This window comes from Aphelocoma coerulescens (genome assembly GCF_041296385.1).
Source record: "Aphelocoma coerulescens isolate FSJ_1873_10779 chromosome Z unlocalized genomic scaffold, UR_Acoe_1.0 ChrZ, whole genome shotgun sequence".
NCBI lineage: Eukaryota > Metazoa > Chordata > Aves > Passeriformes > Corvidae > Aphelocoma > Aphelocoma coerulescens.
The window spans coordinates 30,958,756-30,975,461 of NW_027184085.1; the positions used below are offsets into that span (position 1 = coordinate 30,958,756).

Below are 16,706 nucleotides of genomic sequence, written 5' to 3' on the forward strand. Positions count from 1 at the left end.
ACGACCACAGGGTATCTCGCAGAGAGCTGATGTTTGACTGGATGGCTGATGGCATGGAGTAGGTCAGAACTGGTACCTCGGCTTCCATCAAGCACAAATTGAACTGGCTAGGTTTTTATAACCTTCTCCAGTAGTTTAGGGCATTGACCACAGCTAAACCTTGTGTGTCTGCATAGAGATCTGTTCCCAGCATCAAGAACTATTGTTAAAAAAAAAAAGAGAATAGTGCAAGATATATGCAAATATATAGCATATTAACTAACTCTCTTTTCAGGTCTTTCAGTCCACACAGGCAATTAGTGAGCTAGGAGTTCACACACTGACTTCTTCTCATTGCCTTGCTTTTGTAGACAAGCCCTTTCTGAACTGAGCCACAGAAACACAGATGTTGTGCATTTGGATAATCTCCAAGATCAAATCATTCCAGGCACAATAGGGGAGCAGGAGTTTCTAAAGGTAAGAATATCTCTAAAGGCAAGAATATCAAAATAAAGACTATAAAAAGGATTGCATTCCACCAAATGGTTCTGCAAGATTTCTAACAGGAAACTCATGGGAACATCTAGGGGCAAAGAAGGGACATGATCCTCAGCAGTGCATCTCTGTTGTAAAATGTTCATAGGTGTTTTCTATGCAGGAGGTTTACAAAAGGTCTAAATCATGCACACCAATATATGGGGAAGTTTTATGATGCCAGGAAACCCCAGTCAGTACATCTGTTTGCTCTGTTTTACTGGGGCTTTTTCTAAGGAGTGGGATTTATTCCTTTTAAGCTTATTATGAATTTGCTAAATATTCATAGCTAAAACCTGTATGCTTCTTCTGTGAACTTCAAGAGGTTTTTTACCAGCTCTGGTTTACCTTCTGATGTGAAAACAGTGCATTTGTGTCATATGTGTCCCAAAAGACATGTTCAAAGAGAAAAGGTTTAAGCTTGGAAAGAAGCAGGATAAGCTAGTAAAGAAGAGAATGTAGGCTAAAATGGAGAATGAAGTGGAAGTAAGAATAGAAAAGAGGTTCATTTGAGGATTAGCAAATATTCCTGTCTGTGAATGGAGAATGAATTAAAGAGACAGAGAGAAGTGTACTAAAAATCTAGGTCCTACCCTGAAGCAAGCATGTTGGGTTATACAAGGCACAAGAGGGCAAGGTTCACTGCTCTGGTGCTTGGCTGGTGGGCAAGGATAAACGCACAAAAAAACTGTTCCTTTGTTCTGCCAGAATTGGGTGCACTTTCGCATTATGACTTTGCATATAGGGAAGCAGAAAGAGTAGGTAATCCATTTTCTGCTTGATGTCAGCTACAGTGTGATTGAAACTTTTCCCAGAAAACTTGTTAATGTTTTGTCTTGATGCCAGTTAAGATGTTTCTTGACATATCTTCACCTCACTTGACATATCTCCACCTCACTGAAATCCATCCTTATTGAAAGCTAAGAAAGACAGTTTTAGCTCAAATAAGGCCATTTTTGCACAGCAGAAATCATCCTTGCAAAGATTAAAGAAGCATTTTTTTCATTCAAGAGAGGGTTTCGTCAATTTCTTTGTTTCATTACCCTTTATAGCACCTGCTCAGAACTTAGTATTTAAGGAAATTCCAGTATGATCATTGTCTTTTTTTTTTTTTTTTTTTTTTTTTTTTTTTTTGTATCAAATGAATTGTTAAACTGAAAGATGTAAGTTTAAGGTTGGAGTGTTTCATTTTATAAGTAACGTATCTTAGTCACTTACTTCAGCCTGATCTGGAAAATGCCATCTTAGGAATTTTTCCCAAGTGTCTGTTAAATGTGATTTTCCCCAGTGTTCTTTGTCTGTTTTCAAGTGAGCCTTTCTTTGCAAGTAATTAAAAAAAAAAAACCAAAACAAAAACCCAACTTCACATTTGATCTGTTTTGAATTCAAGTATTTGTCTCTGACCTTTGCTAAAACTTGTAAAATCACAAGGAGATAAGCATGAAAGAAATCATGTGCTGTTCAAGTACTTAAAGTCTAGAGAAATGCACTGAAGTAGAAAGGGGATTAAGAGAGGAAGGAGGGTGAGGCCAAGCCATACTGTGTTGGTACAAGAAGGATTAGCAAGCAGACTGAACAAGGAGAGAAATTAGCTGTGCTTATTTCAGGTTAGACAGTCATAGGACGTGCAGAGATAGAACCAGATCTCAGCAGTGGAGAGGTACCAGGAAGAGAAAACAGGTACAATGCATGAAGTATAGCTTCACTTTATGTTGGAGCTGGCATTGGAGAACAGCAAGGAAACAGCAGGGAGAACAAGACACACTAGTTAAATGCAGAAAAAGCATGAACTGGGGGAGGGAAGGAGGGGTAAAAAAAAAGTTTCAGAAAACTGGTGCCTTAGGTTTTAGAATTTTGTGGTAGTGAAGTAAATGTGTCTAGCAAGCGTAAAATATGAATGAATATTTTGGAACAATTTATAAGTTAATGAGCAAATATAGGTCTACTTAGTTACTATCTTTTGTGCAGATAATGAGAAGAATATTAGTGTCTGTGATCAGAGTTGTTTGCCTTTTCAGACAGAGTATTGAAATGTAGAGTTAGAAGGAATTTTCTAGGGTGAAAGGGGTAGCCCAGAGATTTGTATCACTTGTTTTTATTTCGCTCTCTTTTTCTCTGTCTCTCCACAGGGGGAGCTAGGTGTCCCATCACAGGAAAGTCAGCGTGTGTGGACAGCCAGCTCTGGGAACAAGCCGGCTCTGCTTGACCCGCTGTCATGCGGATCCCCACGCTGCTCAGCCTTTCCCTGCTCCTGCTGCTCAGCACATTGGGTCGAGCTGGAGCTCAGTTCCCTCGGCAGTGCGCAACTGTTGAGTCCCTGAGGAGCGGCATGTGTTGCCCAGACTACTTCCCTGTGTTTGGGCCAGGTACTGACCGGTGTGGTGTGTCGACGGGAAGGGGCAGGTGCGTGCCGGTGACGGTGGACTCGCGACCCCACGGCCCACAGTACATCCACGACGGGCGGGATGACCGCGAGCAGTGGCCCATCCGCTTCTTCAACCAAACCTGCCGCTGCAACGGGAACTTCTCTGGCTACAACTGCGGCTCTTGCCGGCCTGGCTGGACTGGACCTACCTGCAGCCAGCAGATCAGTATAGGTAAGAGCATCAGAAATGTGACATGAAAGCTGCTCGTTGTCAGTGCTTGTTTCTAAATGTACCTAGTCTGTTTCTTCTCTTTAAGACACAAAATGTCCATTATATTTATTTAGCCAAGGTATGTTGTTAAAGAGGTTATTAAGGCAAGCGCTAGGTGAGCTGTTCAGCCCATGTACTTATATTTACTAGGCAGTAAAATGAAGAAAAGAAACCTGTAGTCAATGCAGGAAAGTCCATTAAAGGATAGAACGTATAAAATGAAAAAAAAAAAAAAAAAGTATTATTTGGAATTATTTAAGAGTAAAACAATATATATAGACATGTATATGTGTTTGTGAGTGTGTCTGGGAATAATATGTACCTTGACATATTTAACACCTTGTGACTATTTTGTGTGGCAGCAGTTCTTTTTATTCAAAATCCCTTATTATGATTCTAAACTATGTACCTGTTCCACTAAATATTTACTCCTTGTCGCTCTCAATATCTTTAAAAACATTAAGTCATGACCATGCACTGTTCAAATCAATCAGTCCAGGGCATGGTAAGTCTTTCTAAGAGTTCTCCAGCTTCAGTTTAGTCTAGCATACCACTAAACAGATCTTTAAATTTTTTTAAAAATGTATATTAAATCTTTGCAGGACTAGAAAAGTGTTGAATATTATAGGTAAATTAAAAAAGACAAACAGTCTTGGGGACAGATCCTTGTTCTCATCTGAAAACCATCTGAATGGACAAGATTTCAGTCTTTATTTTTAACCTTAAACACTTTTAACTTCAAAGATGTCATTGAAATCCTGTAAAATCCATAATTCCCCCCAAATGAACAATGGGTTCTGCTGATATGTGAAACAAGAGGTTTCTAGCACAAATGTACAGTGCCTCTTGCAGAAACAGAAATCAGCACGGACATTTTCACCACATAAGGAAATATTCCATGAATGTAAAAGCATGTTCCAACGAGGGTTAACAAAGCACCACTTACCAAACCAAAATTTTAACAATTCCTTAATAATAATTTATTGATGGCTATGAAAAAGATCTTTGAATTGGTTATTTTCAGCCTTTGAGCTTCAAGAACTAAACTAGAAAGCAGAAATTATTACATCTAAATTCAGTCTGCTAAGCCAGATTGCACTCTCTGGTGTTCAGGCCTATTCTATTTTATAATGATAATACCTCTGAAGAATAACCAAGAGATAAATATTAACATACACAAATTTAACAATGTAAAACTAGAGACAGGCAAACAGCAGTTTTAGCTAATTTTCTAGAATGTAGAAGAGCACTTCTTACTCTTCTCTCATTAAATCTTTTACAATACATTAAAATGCCAAGTAAATCAGATATATTATACATGATAACGAGTTTAAAAAGAGTAAATTAGTTTCTTATTATGCGTTAAGTTTCCACATTGAGCTCACCTCTTTTGCCCATTTATAGACCTGGCCCCTGCTCAGATTTTAGAAATAATTTCTGGATTGCTGTTGGCATATCCATACTAAATTGCTGTAAAATGCAGTTTGCTGTCTTCATATCTTCTCAGTTCATGACTAACTCCATTAATAGTCACAATTTTTTGTTGTGGCTCAGGCATATACTTTGAAAATGGAAATGTTAAGATGCCTATGTAAATCAAAACTAGATGGCTAATTTTACTTCTCTACTTGAAACACTACAAAAAACACCACAAACCAACCAACCAACTAACCAAACAAAAAAACAAAAACAAAAAATCCAACACTTCAGTGATGAGGGATAGCCTGTCAGTTCAGTTCTGCAAAACAGAAAAGCATGTTTCAGGATACGCAGTCCTTGGATGACATTCCTGTTTCATGAAAGCATTTCTTCAAACTTCCCAAAAGCTTAAATATCCCTCACTGAATCAGCATTTTTTAGTGAAATGTAATTCACTTTTATTCTTCATATAGATTCATGTTGAATATCTGTTGCTGCTTGTATCAACATAATCTATCCCTTGGACAATTACAGATTTTAACTGTATTTTTTATAATGACAGTAAGTAAATATTGACTAACAACTGTGAGGATTTCTATCTTCATCTTAGTCTAAACTTAGCCTGAAATCTTCTCAGACCAGGTGAAAGAAGGACTGGGGTGATCTAAACTCTGTACTTCTTGCTGAAATACTGGTATTTCAACAAGCCAGTTTTCTTCCTTGTTTCACTCTCTATATGTGGACAATGTTTTTTTTATTATTTTGAGATATACCTCTAAAAAGGATTAATATATGGCAATTGTTAATAACGTCAGGTAATGACATTAAAGAGATCTGTACTGTGTGAAATTCACAATAATTCACTGGTGAATCTGCCCTTTTTCCTACAAAGGTTCAAGAGTAAAAAAATTAATTCTTCATTAAATTGTCAAACAGACAGTTTCTGATTATGATAAATTGGTTTATAGTATTCATTTCTTGTACAGTATTACCACCGGAAACCTTAAGTATATTGGATGAAGTTCTGAAATATTTGTATGACCAAGAACTTTTCTCTGGCAGGATGGAAAGATAATCTGTAACAGTACTTCTAAAAGCACTAAAATTGCAAGGATTGGGGCTTTATTTTAATTTACCTCATCTTTTCTCAAAATAAATAACATCTTCTATTTATTCTCAGTGAGATTCCCCAATAAAAAAAAAGGGTGAATTCTTCAAGAAAAAGGGACTTACCCAGAATTATTAGGAACGCAATAAATAAGTTCTGTGAGATCAGACTTGAGTGTCTATTACTTTGGTAACTTGCTTCTTCTGTATTACCACAGTCAGAAGGAATCTTTTGGATCTAAGTGCAGAAGAAAGGAATCGCTTTGTGAATGCCTTACACCAGGCCAAGGTGACAGTCCATCCTGACATCGTTATTGCCACACGAAGACGTGAAGAAATTTTTGGACCTGATGGCAACACACCTCAGTTCGAGAATATCTCCATTTATAACTACTTTGTGTGGTCTCATTATTATTCTGTCAGGAAGACTTTCCTTGGTGCGGGGCAGCAGAGTTTTGGAGGAGTTGATTTCTCTCATGAGGGACCAGCTTTTGTCACATGGCATAGGTACCATCTATTGCAGCTTGAAAGAGACATGCAGGTGAAGTTCATGTTAATGTTGGCTGGTATTCATGCTATGTTTTGTACAGTTAAAGAACTTCTCTCCATATTACAGAGACAAAAAATGATAGCACCATTCCCTACATGTTGAAATAATTCTGCTTCAATTTCAGTAACTAATTTGGTATACTAAATTTAATAGAGTGCATTTAGGCTTCAGACTGTCACTTTTATAGAGATGTTAAAAATATTATTTTAATTAGAGCAATAGAAAATGTAAAATTTCCATAAAAATCTCTTGGAAAAAATATACATATTCTAGATATAAGGCATTTTATTGGACCAACAATATTATTTCTAGGGTGTTTTTAATCTCAAGGCCATGATTCTTGAACGACATTAATCAAAGCAGAAGAAATTCTGAAGTGATAACAGGGATGGCTTAGGAATTCCGAATCACATTTTATTTGTGTAACTGGTTAGAGAAATCAGTGTTTTGTTATATGCTGCTCCATAAATTAGTGCTTCTCTTTTTTCCCTTCTCTTATGCCGACCTATTCATAAAAAGGGTACAGTATTTTATGGACAATCACCCTTCTTAAAAAAGCAAGAATTAAGTTTTCAAGGTCAGGACTAAATAGTGTCTGAAATCACTTCAGTGTTTTCACTAGCTTTAATTGTTTTACATCAAGCTGAGGCACAAAGTCCTTTCCAAGACACACATTTGTCATCAGTGGCACTTCTCCATGTGGAAGCCTTGAGAAGTTCTATCTCTCTGTGATTTAATATATATTCCTATTTATGTCAGTTGACTTGATCATTAGTCAAAGTAATTTTGCCTCACTAATTCCAGAACTGTTCAACTCCAACCCATACCTGAACCAAACAATTGCAATTGGAAAAGCTGGTATCCCTATTCTTTACATTTCCTTCAGTTGTTCCACAGTCCACCTATTTACTATGTGCACTACAAACACTGCAAACACTGCTCTTGCTGACAGGCTGTTAAAAATATTTGGAAAATGGGGGTTCAGTGTTAATTTATGTTTCTTACAACTCACAGTATGGTTTCATGGAAGAGGTACTGTCTTATTAGTGAAAGAGACCATGACTCAGTTCAGTAGTCCAGCTCTCTGTTCTGAACAAAAGTATCAATGTGAAAAACTACCAAAAGCTTCCACATGAATTTTCCATAGAGTTCTTCTCCTCTATGAGGCAGGATTCTGACTTTTACTAAGATGTATTTAGCTGGTTTTTAGCATTTTTCTAGCAGTAAATATTATAGCTGTCTGTGTCACACACATAGTAACACCATATTTATATGGTTTAGAACATGCTGCAGGACCCCACTTTTGGACTGCCCTACTGGAACTTTGCAACAGGACAAAATACATGTGATATCTGCTCAGATGACTTGATGGGAGCTAGAAGCAATTTTGATGTCTCTCTTATAAGCCAGAACTCAATCTTCTCTCAGTGGCGAGTGCTATGTGAAAATGTAGAAGATTATGAAACTTTGGGAACCATCTGTAACAGTAAGTATGAATGATGGAAGATATCAGGAGAGAAAATTCTCTTAATAATAAATAAATATAATACTTTACATTGCAGAGGTTTTTCCCAGACAAAAAGTCTTAAAGTGGTTTTTGAACATTCTTGATCCATGTTTCATCAGTCTGTTAAAATAATACATACTATCGGGAGCTTGTAGCACAAGAAAATGTAAATGCTTTACCTTCCCTTCTTATGCAGTACCTACTAATCTCCTGCACCATAAATCATTAAGTTTGGCAGTGTTATTTCTTAACTGAAGCTTAAGTTTTCTTCTGACTACTCCACTTATCACCTTCATGCCGTTCTGCTCCTAAAATGAGAACATCTAACAACTCCCTATATTATGTGGACCATGATTTGAATGTGAGTAATACCAGATTCTAACACACCCAACCAAATTACAGGAGTTTGAAAAATTCCAGTACATTTCTTATATAATCATATAAGCATTGTCATGGAAATAGGGGAAAAAATAGGAACCCCCCAATATTGGGTTAGTCATTTACATAATCTTTTCCTCAGCTACTCTATCAGGACATCCTCATAAATCTTGGCCTAGGTCTCATCAGGAAATCACACTGAAAATCTGTAGAAAATTTTCCTAAATCACTTAGAGAACAACAAACCTCAGTGAGAAGCTTGTAGATGATTTGTTACATCCTGGAGCAGAGAATCCAGAACACAGGACCCCATGACGATTTTTTGCCTGACATAAGGAACTGACTGGTTCATTCAGTTATGTGTCACTTGTGAGGGACTTTTTTCTCCATGGTTCAGTCATGAGAAGTATTCATTCTGTGGCCTGCTGTTCTGCACCTTGTTTTCTCTCTTCTCTCCATTTCCAGGCACTGAGGGTGGTCCCATACGACGAAATCCTGCTGGAAATGTAGCACGACCTATGGTACAGCGTCTCCCAGAGCCTGAGGATGTTGCCCAGTGTTTGGAAGTTGGTGTATTTGACACTCCTCCTTTCTATTCCAATTCAACAGACAGTTTCCGTAACACAGTAGAAGGTAAACATGGCAAATAAATAGACCTGGAACAACTCCAAATAGGTCAAGGAGCAGACTTGCCATTTTTCCTGTTGGAAGTACGAGTTTGGAGACAGGCTGTTGGACAATAAGAACACATTGTTCTCAGCATTAAGTATTAGCTCAGTATTAAGTGGAAATAAGGTCTGGATAAACTACATTATAGCTATAGCTTATGTCTCCTAAAATGCACAAAAGTCTCAAGATTCTGTTGCTGGTATACTAAGTAGAAACCAATTTAGGTTCCTGAAACATAGTTAATAAATTGGTTTTGTTGAAAACAGACAGTCCTTGCTTTTGGATTGATGCCACTGCATCCCTAAATGCAGCAAACAAGTGCATCTAGCAGTTATTCTTGTATCTGAATTAAAACAAACAAAAGAAAGCAAAATAAATTGAAAGCTTTGGTAGTACTTAGTGCAATCGTATTTGAAATAGTAATTGAGGTCTGGGTACAGGATTTACTGCTAAACATGCTAGCCCTACTCTCTGGGTCATAAAACTGTTCTTCTATAAGCTCTGTGCATTTAAAATTAAACTCTCTTTCACTGGCACCAGAACACACACTCCCCCCCAACAGAGAAAACAGCCTAAAGATTTGATTTGTACTGTTCAGACAGAATCCTGACAACTTCTTCTATACCTTAATAATCCAGACCTTTTAACAGGAAAAGGTAACAAAGTGACAGTTCAGATCCCTGCCTACCAATACCTAGGTGTCTAAACATGGCTTTAGATAATTAATTGTATGCATCCCTCTCTGGAACAATTGGCCAAAGCTTGAACAGAGGAGGAATTTTCATGATGCTTCAGATCCTAACATCTGACATGAGGGCTGTGGAGTTTTGGGCACTAGCTGTCTTCTCTGGAAAAATAAACAAAGTCTGTCTTCTCTGAAAAAATACACAATATCAGAACATGTGAATTTTTCTGATACGTGTTCCTAGTATGCATGGAAACAATGTATGGAAACATGACAGCTAGCTCATCAGAATAAATGGCAAATACACCTGCTTTAGCAACCAGTTACAAAACTCATGCAACTATTTTAGTATGGTGAAAGATATGTAGGGTCTAAATATACACCACTATTTTCATGCTAGGATGTTATTTATTTTGGCCATTTTTGCTGTAGAACCCAGCATTGAAGTCCACATTCTCAGCATTCTTTTATAAAGGCTATTTTAATCAGAAAATTATGCATTCCAGGAACATTTCTCAAATGTCAGTAGGTAGAGAGTTAGCTACCCATTTGTTTTAAGCAAAGCAACACAACAGCATGAAAGCCTTTCAGAGAAAAAAAAAAAAAAAAGTATTCATCTTGAACTGCAGCTTCCAAACAAAATCTTCACTAGAATTCTTGTGTTCTTCTTTGTTTGCATATTCAGGGTACAGCGATCCTTCAGGAAAATATGACCCAGCAGTTCGAAGTCTTCACAACTTGGCTCATCTATTTTTGAACGGGACAGGAGGGCAAACTCATTTATCACCCAATGATCCCATTTTTGTCCTCCTGCACACATTTACAGATGCTCTTTTTGACGAGTGGCTGAGACGGCATTCTGCAGGTAAGATGTTCTCATGGACAGAGGCAGGATGGGTGGCTGTCTGTCTCTGTAGTCAGAGGAGCTCAACTCCTTCTTGTGGGACAGCAAGATGCCCCTAACTTGAGGAGAGAGGACTGGAATTTTAACAGTTAGTAGAGTTAACAACAACAAAGTTAAAATGAGCAAGCAGTCTTCCTCACCCCATTGACATCCATTTGCAGATCACCCTGTGAAGGGACCTGGTCAGAGAGACCAGGCACAATTCAAGAAAACATTATGTGGAACTATATTGTCTCCATAGAGCAAAGACAATGTAACCCTGGAAGTTGTGTGGACTAAATAACTATTTTCTTCTTGTCAAAGGAGAACAGATGTCCTACACATTCATTTTTACCACCTTTGTAATATACTACCAGCATTCAGTAACCATCTCCATATACTTCTAAAGGATGGTTACTGTTCCTGCCCTTGCTTTTTTAACTCCAAAAAGAACAGAGAAAGTGAAAAACGGGGAGAAAGGAAGAATAGAAGGAAGGATTTGAAAGGAATGAAGGAAAAAAAAATAAAGAGGGAAGGAGACTGACATCAGTGAACTAGGGGGAGAATTCTGTCTAACCCTTATGTCTATGTATCATGCAGCAAATATAATCCTCTGCACAATGCAACAACTGTATTCCTCTTAGGATAATCCATACGCCTCTTCCTTCTTCTACAGAAGACAAGTGTTGCTGCACAAATGAGACTTCTTTGTGCAGCTTCCACAACCTGTCTCAATTTTCCCACATCAGCTTTCAGAGAGCAATTGTATCTCCTTGTGGTTCTTACATGATCTATCACATGGTTTGGCATCATGTAACCAAGAAGGACTTTCTTTTTCTTATGTTCTGAGCTTTGTTGTTGCTGTTGTTGATTGTTTGATTTTGTTTGGTTTGGGGTTTTTCTGTTTTAATTCAGCTGACTTCCTTCTGATTTAACACAGTGTTGCCAAAACTTCCACTGGAATTTACATCAACTGTCCTCCTGATGGGAGAGCTGTTCATCACTGTTACAATTAGGCAAAGCTAGAATGTAGAAAAAAGTCTTTGCCATATTTCTCCTTTTCCAAGTAAGAAGAAATGAAAAGTCCAACACAGGCAGAATTTTAAAAAATTTATTGGTGGTTTCTATTCAAAAACAAAGATAACACTAGTGGCCTTGGTTTTGGACAGCACAGAGCGTCTGTTTTGTATCTGTCACACTAGAAAACCAATCCTTCTGGAACAACTGAAAAAGAATACTGGGGTACTCAAAATCCTGAGTTTGAAAAAAAAAATTAAGTAGTGCAAGTTATTTTGAACTTATTTACAGAAATGTGATTTGACTTTCAAATTTAGATATCTCAACATACCCACTGGAGAATGCCCCTATTGGACATAACCGACAGTACAACATGGTGCCTTTCTGGCCTCCAGTAACCAATAATGAAATGTTTGTTACTGCACCAGAAAACCTGGGATACACCTATGAAGTCGAGTGGCCAGGTAAACTGTGCAACCTAGATACTTCCTCTCCTTTTTTTTTTTTTTTTTTTTTTTTTTTTTATAGTATCTTTGTCACTTGACATTTATTCAAATTTCACCAACAATATTTGCTGTCTTTGTAAAGGCCTTTTTCTCCTTTCCTGCCCTACTTTCTGATGTTCGTTTGGGATGTGGTATAGATACTGGTCAGAGATTGTTCCAGCACGAGGTTCTCAATTTTAGGAGAAGTTCATATTTGGATCTTAACCTTGCAGAACATCCTTATTCCTATGTCAAATAGCTTCATTAACTCAATAGAGAGAATGCAAGTCCTCACAAACCAGGTGGCAGGAGAAAGGTTGAGGACAGATTTTAGAGTGGAGCAAGATAGACTAAATCTTCTCACTAAATCTTATAATTTCTGAACAAAAATTATCAAACAAGATTTGAATTAGTTCTACTCCCCAGCTCAGTGAATAATGACAGATGCTGAGTTTCAGTCTGAACCTCTGATATTTATCCATATACTTGACATTTGCTTTTAATATCTTTGCCTTTTGTTTTCCTTCTTGTAGGTCGGGCTCTCCATGTCACAGAGATGATAACTATTGCAATAGTGACTGCACTGGTTCTTGTTGCAATTATCTTTGCTGCTGCTGCATGTATCGTACGTGTAAAGAAAAATAAGGATGAGTTGCATCAGCCTCTTCTTACTGACCAGTATCAGCACTACTCAGATGATTATGATGGCATACCAACACCAAGCCAGTCTGTTGTTTGAAGAGATGGCACTTTTTTGCATCTGACTGAAACTGGGGATCTTTTTGCTTTATTTCATAAATGGTGGTCATCCACCTGCTTTAAAATAAAGAGCATAAACTGTCAGGCGTCTCAATATGTTTGCTTCAGATTTCACTTCCACTTTCATCACACCTAGGCATCAATAAGTCATATTTGAAATGCTAATTCTATGTTGATTACAACAGAATCTCTCAAGGGTCACCTGCAAGCCTTTTCCATGCATATTTCTGAAAAATCTGGCAAACAGTAGTTAACTTGCCAATAGCCAACGACATCTGACTTCATCTAACCTTTATACCCAGAATTCTTTTATGAAGTACCTTTGTGAAAAGGTCAAGTCTAGAACATGACAGAAGGAGAATATGAAATACAAGTAAACACCTTGGCTAGATGAGTAGAATGTCTTTCAAAACAGCCAGTATGCCACACAGGGGGTGACAACAGAATTCTGAGGAGAAGAGTGCATTTGAAATCCAACTTTATTCACAAACTATAGTTATGAACTATATTGCTGCATTTAAGTGGATCTATGAAAGAGATTCATTGTCCATGCCACTCCAGTATTTGGACACTTAAAACTGGTGTTCAAACACAGCTGCCTGAAAGGGCATCCAGTTCAAAGGACAGCTGGCAGCAGCCTTTGCTTAATTTTTATTTCTATTTTTGACTCTCTCTCTCCCTTCCTCTCTCACACTATCTCCAAGGCAGGGCATTTCCCCCAGCAATGAGAGACTTTGCTTCAGTTGTCTCATGCTGGAATTTAAACCCACTCTTGTACTTTGAGAGAAGGCCCTAGGCATTAAGCGGTAGAACAGACTCAGAAAAATAGCCTTAAGCAGCGGCTCTTGGATAAATTCAACAAAGCCAACAGGAGAGCAACAAACTGAGACCTGCCTTTACAGCCTGAGGTAGGCTTGAGGAATCTGGCTTGAAGCCTCACCTCCTCTCTCTCATCCTGAGTACCAATAAATCATCAGATTGTCCTCCTATAATGTGTTATTGAATTTAATTTAGCAGTCATTATCTGACAACAGAGATGTTCCTGGTTTCAGGCCATCAAATCCCACACGATGCACTGAGTTTTAACTGATCATAACATCAAAATGTCCTTTGTCTCTCTTTCTGTCTGAGCCCAACTTCACAGAAATGGCAAATGACTTGGACTGAGCTCCTTCAGACTGAGGCAGCCCTCCTAGAGACCAAGTTACTAGGTAGAAGTAAAGGTCACATGCCTTGCTAACCTCAGGGGTTGCAGTGAGGACCAGGTGTGCTCAGGGCACACGTACTCAGTTGCAAGAAGATACATTGAGAATGATGCAAACAGGAAGCCAAGTACTCTTGGCTAGGCAAATGGAAGATGAGTTATCATCTCAACCCATTTTACAAAGCATGAGCTCTGGAGAGCAACAAAAATGTACACACATAACTGATACTGAGAAAGAAAAAATTCATCTATAGCACCCATAGCAAAATTACCTAGAAATTTTTGTTGTGCTCTTGTTTAAACTTACAGGCTAGCCAACAACTATTTCACATATACAAGCAGCAGCTTGTGCTCCAACTTAAATGCCTTTTCCTGTCATTCTTGCGTGTACCAACTAGCAACTTAACAAGTCATCCACTTTACTGATTTCAATGCATTAAAGTAGGGTGGTCCAACATACGTTGGAGTCAAGAGACCTGGATTTTATTCTCAGCTGTTACTGACCTGATGAATGTTCTTAGCTAGCACATTTTTACCTCTGTGACTCATGTGGCTTATTTATAAACTGAAAAACCTTTATAAAGTGTATTTACTTCAATGGATGAAAAAAAACCATACAGAAGCTTGACAGGAAAAGGAAAATGTCAAGGCAAAATCAGATATTAAGAGGATGTTAATCATTAAAGCTGTTCAATCCTTAAAGTAAAAGCATACACTTGTGTTCCAAGGAGGGCACAAGTCTTGAGCGTCGGAGATTGAAGACAAATGCCTGCTAGTTACAGCTGCCACACATAAATGAAGGAAGCAAAGCAGGTTTTCACAACGGAGGTAAAATAAAAGTGACAGCAAACACAGGAATTAGAGACAGAAGGAAAGTGGAGAACCATGTGCTTGACCCATTCTTGATAATAGTCTCACAAGTCCTTCTTCCTTTGGTCACTATTTGCAGTAGTTGAACTATGTCTGGGTGTGGAGAAGTTCCTGCCATTCATTGGAGCTGCCTGGTGCTTGTTCCTGAGCTAATACGATGGGGGGGTAACTAACTTGGATTTGAAATCTGAGATGGCCAGCATATGAAAAAATTGAAAAAAAAAACCAAAAAAAGAAAATTGATTGTATCATAATTAAAGTCTTTAACTTTTTACATGGAGGCAAAAACAGGTAGGAAAGGTCCCAAGAAGAGAGGAAGGGAAACTGTGGGAAAAAAAAGGATTGACTAAGAAGTCCTAGGTGCAGCAATTATGAAGCACAAGGTGTCATTTTCCCCCATGTCTTTTCCTCCCTGTTCTTCTCCTGAAGGTTTATTCATATAAGAGTTTTACATGAATAAAAGCAACTATAAAGTATATGTGGAAATTGTATACCTGGAAATGATGGTAAAATAGAGCTAAGTTCATGGTGAACTGGTGATCATGCCAAAAAGAACTGTGACATAAATAGCCAAAAGTTGGCACCATTAAGGAAAAACTGAAAGGAGTCTCAGATTCAGATACATGTAGAGTTCCTCAAAGATCTGTCAGGCAGGAACTCTCACACAAATTAGAATTGTGAAATTTATGTAACATTTGGAGATTACCATATAGTATTGATAATGATGCTAAGGGGAACAAAACCCAGGAATTTAATTGCTGATAGATCATCTTTCCCCAAATAATTATAGGCCTAATTATATACCATATCATTATTCTTTTGACTTATATTGCAGTGACTGTATCACAAAACAAAACCACAAAAAACAACCAAACACACAAACAATTTAGGCCTCTTAGGCCTAAATTAGGCACCCTATAAAACTGGGGATATTAATGAGTTGCCTTCTTAGCTCCCTAAGTTTGGTTTTTGAAATTTATTTCTCTTATAGAAAACCAAATTAGTAGACAGAAACTAGTGAACTCAAACAGTGAAACAGTAATTCAGGTTGTCTCCAGACAGCATTAAATTAATAGAGATTTTGAGAATATTCAAGAGAGAAGAGGAACTAAAGTAATTAACTTTAGAAACAAACAGAAGCTTGCCAAAGCAGCATTTGACTTTGGAAAAGAAATATTGAAAAAGTTCTTTAACCATGTAAATGAAAATGCAGAGTCAAGATTAGCATGATACAGATAAATTTTCCTATGTGAATGATACTCGACCTCTGTTTTCATTAAGACGAACTACGTTTCTTGTACAGAAAGAGGTAAAACCTAATGGAATGATAGACAGTAACCACCTAACAGGAACTAAACAATACATCTGCACCAAGACATCGGGTAATTTTCATCAGAGAGCCTAAAAATTACTTAAGAAACTGTAAGTCTGTCTATAAGGTGACTGAATAATTTCACCAGGTCACCTGGGATATTGTGCAATTGGGAGTAGAAATATTTTGTGAGGGAGGGAAAGTAAAAATTTTCTCTGCAACTACAAACTTATTAATTTAGACTCAGTAGCATGCCAGTCTTCAAAACAAACCATGGAAATACAATTTGGATTAAATAAGACAGATTTATCAAAGTTAGACCATGCTAGTTAGCTTAATATCTTTCTTTGATAAGATAGACCAAAGATTTTATTTAGGAATTCTATTGATTCTGAGGGCTTCATAAAATGGCATGTGCTTAAGCCTGAAAGTTAAGAATTGAAAGAGGAAGTGTGTGGACTGGGAAGAGCATTAGCGAGAGGTAGCGATGCCTTACTGAAAGATGTAGCAGGGGTACAGGGCTGGTTCCTGTAGCAGAATAATGAAGATTGAATCAGCCTTATTTAGTTCTTTCAAGAGAGATTTGATACACAAAAATGCACTAAGTGGATGGTCACCCCCTTAGGACAGTAATGGAAGAGAACATACAGAGGCACAATGATAACCTGCAAAATGATAACCTGCCTTGTGAACCTGAAATTTGAAGAAAGGT

The 16,706-nt window shown here is 37.7% G+C and overlaps 1 protein-coding gene across 1 annotated transcript; it reads left to right on the top strand.

Annotated features, from left to right (window-relative positions):
* The first annotated feature begins 374 nt into the window (after window positions 1–374).
* On the top strand, window positions 375–12,692 carry TYRP1 (tyrosinase related protein 1). The gene is made up of 8 exons (XM_069001420.1): window positions 375–456; window positions 2,643–3,110; window positions 5,894–6,216; window positions 7,507–7,711; window positions 8,576–8,743; window positions 10,150–10,329; window positions 11,682–11,828; window positions 12,383–12,692. Exons 2-8 carry the CDS (start codon window positions 2,729–2,731, stop codon window positions 12,586–12,588), a joined length of 1,611 nt encoding a protein of 536 aa, XP_068857521.1. The 5' UTR covers window positions 375–456; window positions 2,643–2,728; the 3' UTR covers window positions 12,589–12,692.
* The last annotated feature ends 4,014 nt before the right edge of the window (window positions 12,693–16,706 follow it).

What these genes read in the sequence shown, in the direction of transcription:
- TYRP1 (XM_069001420.1), top strand. Translation starts at nt 2,729, where the DNA reads ATGCGGATCCCCACGCTGCTCAGCCTTTCCCTGCTCCTGCTGCTCAGC. An exon ending in CAGCCAGCAGATCAGTATAG is followed by an intron (nt 3,111 to 5,893) that starts GTAAGAGCATCA and finishes GTATTACCACAG; the next exon opens with TCAGAAGGAATCTTTTGGAT. An exon ending in CTATGAAGTCGAGTGGCCAG is followed by an intron (nt 11,829 to 12,382) that starts GTAAACTGTGCA and finishes TCCTTCTTGTAG; the next exon opens with GTCGGGCTCTCCATGTCACA.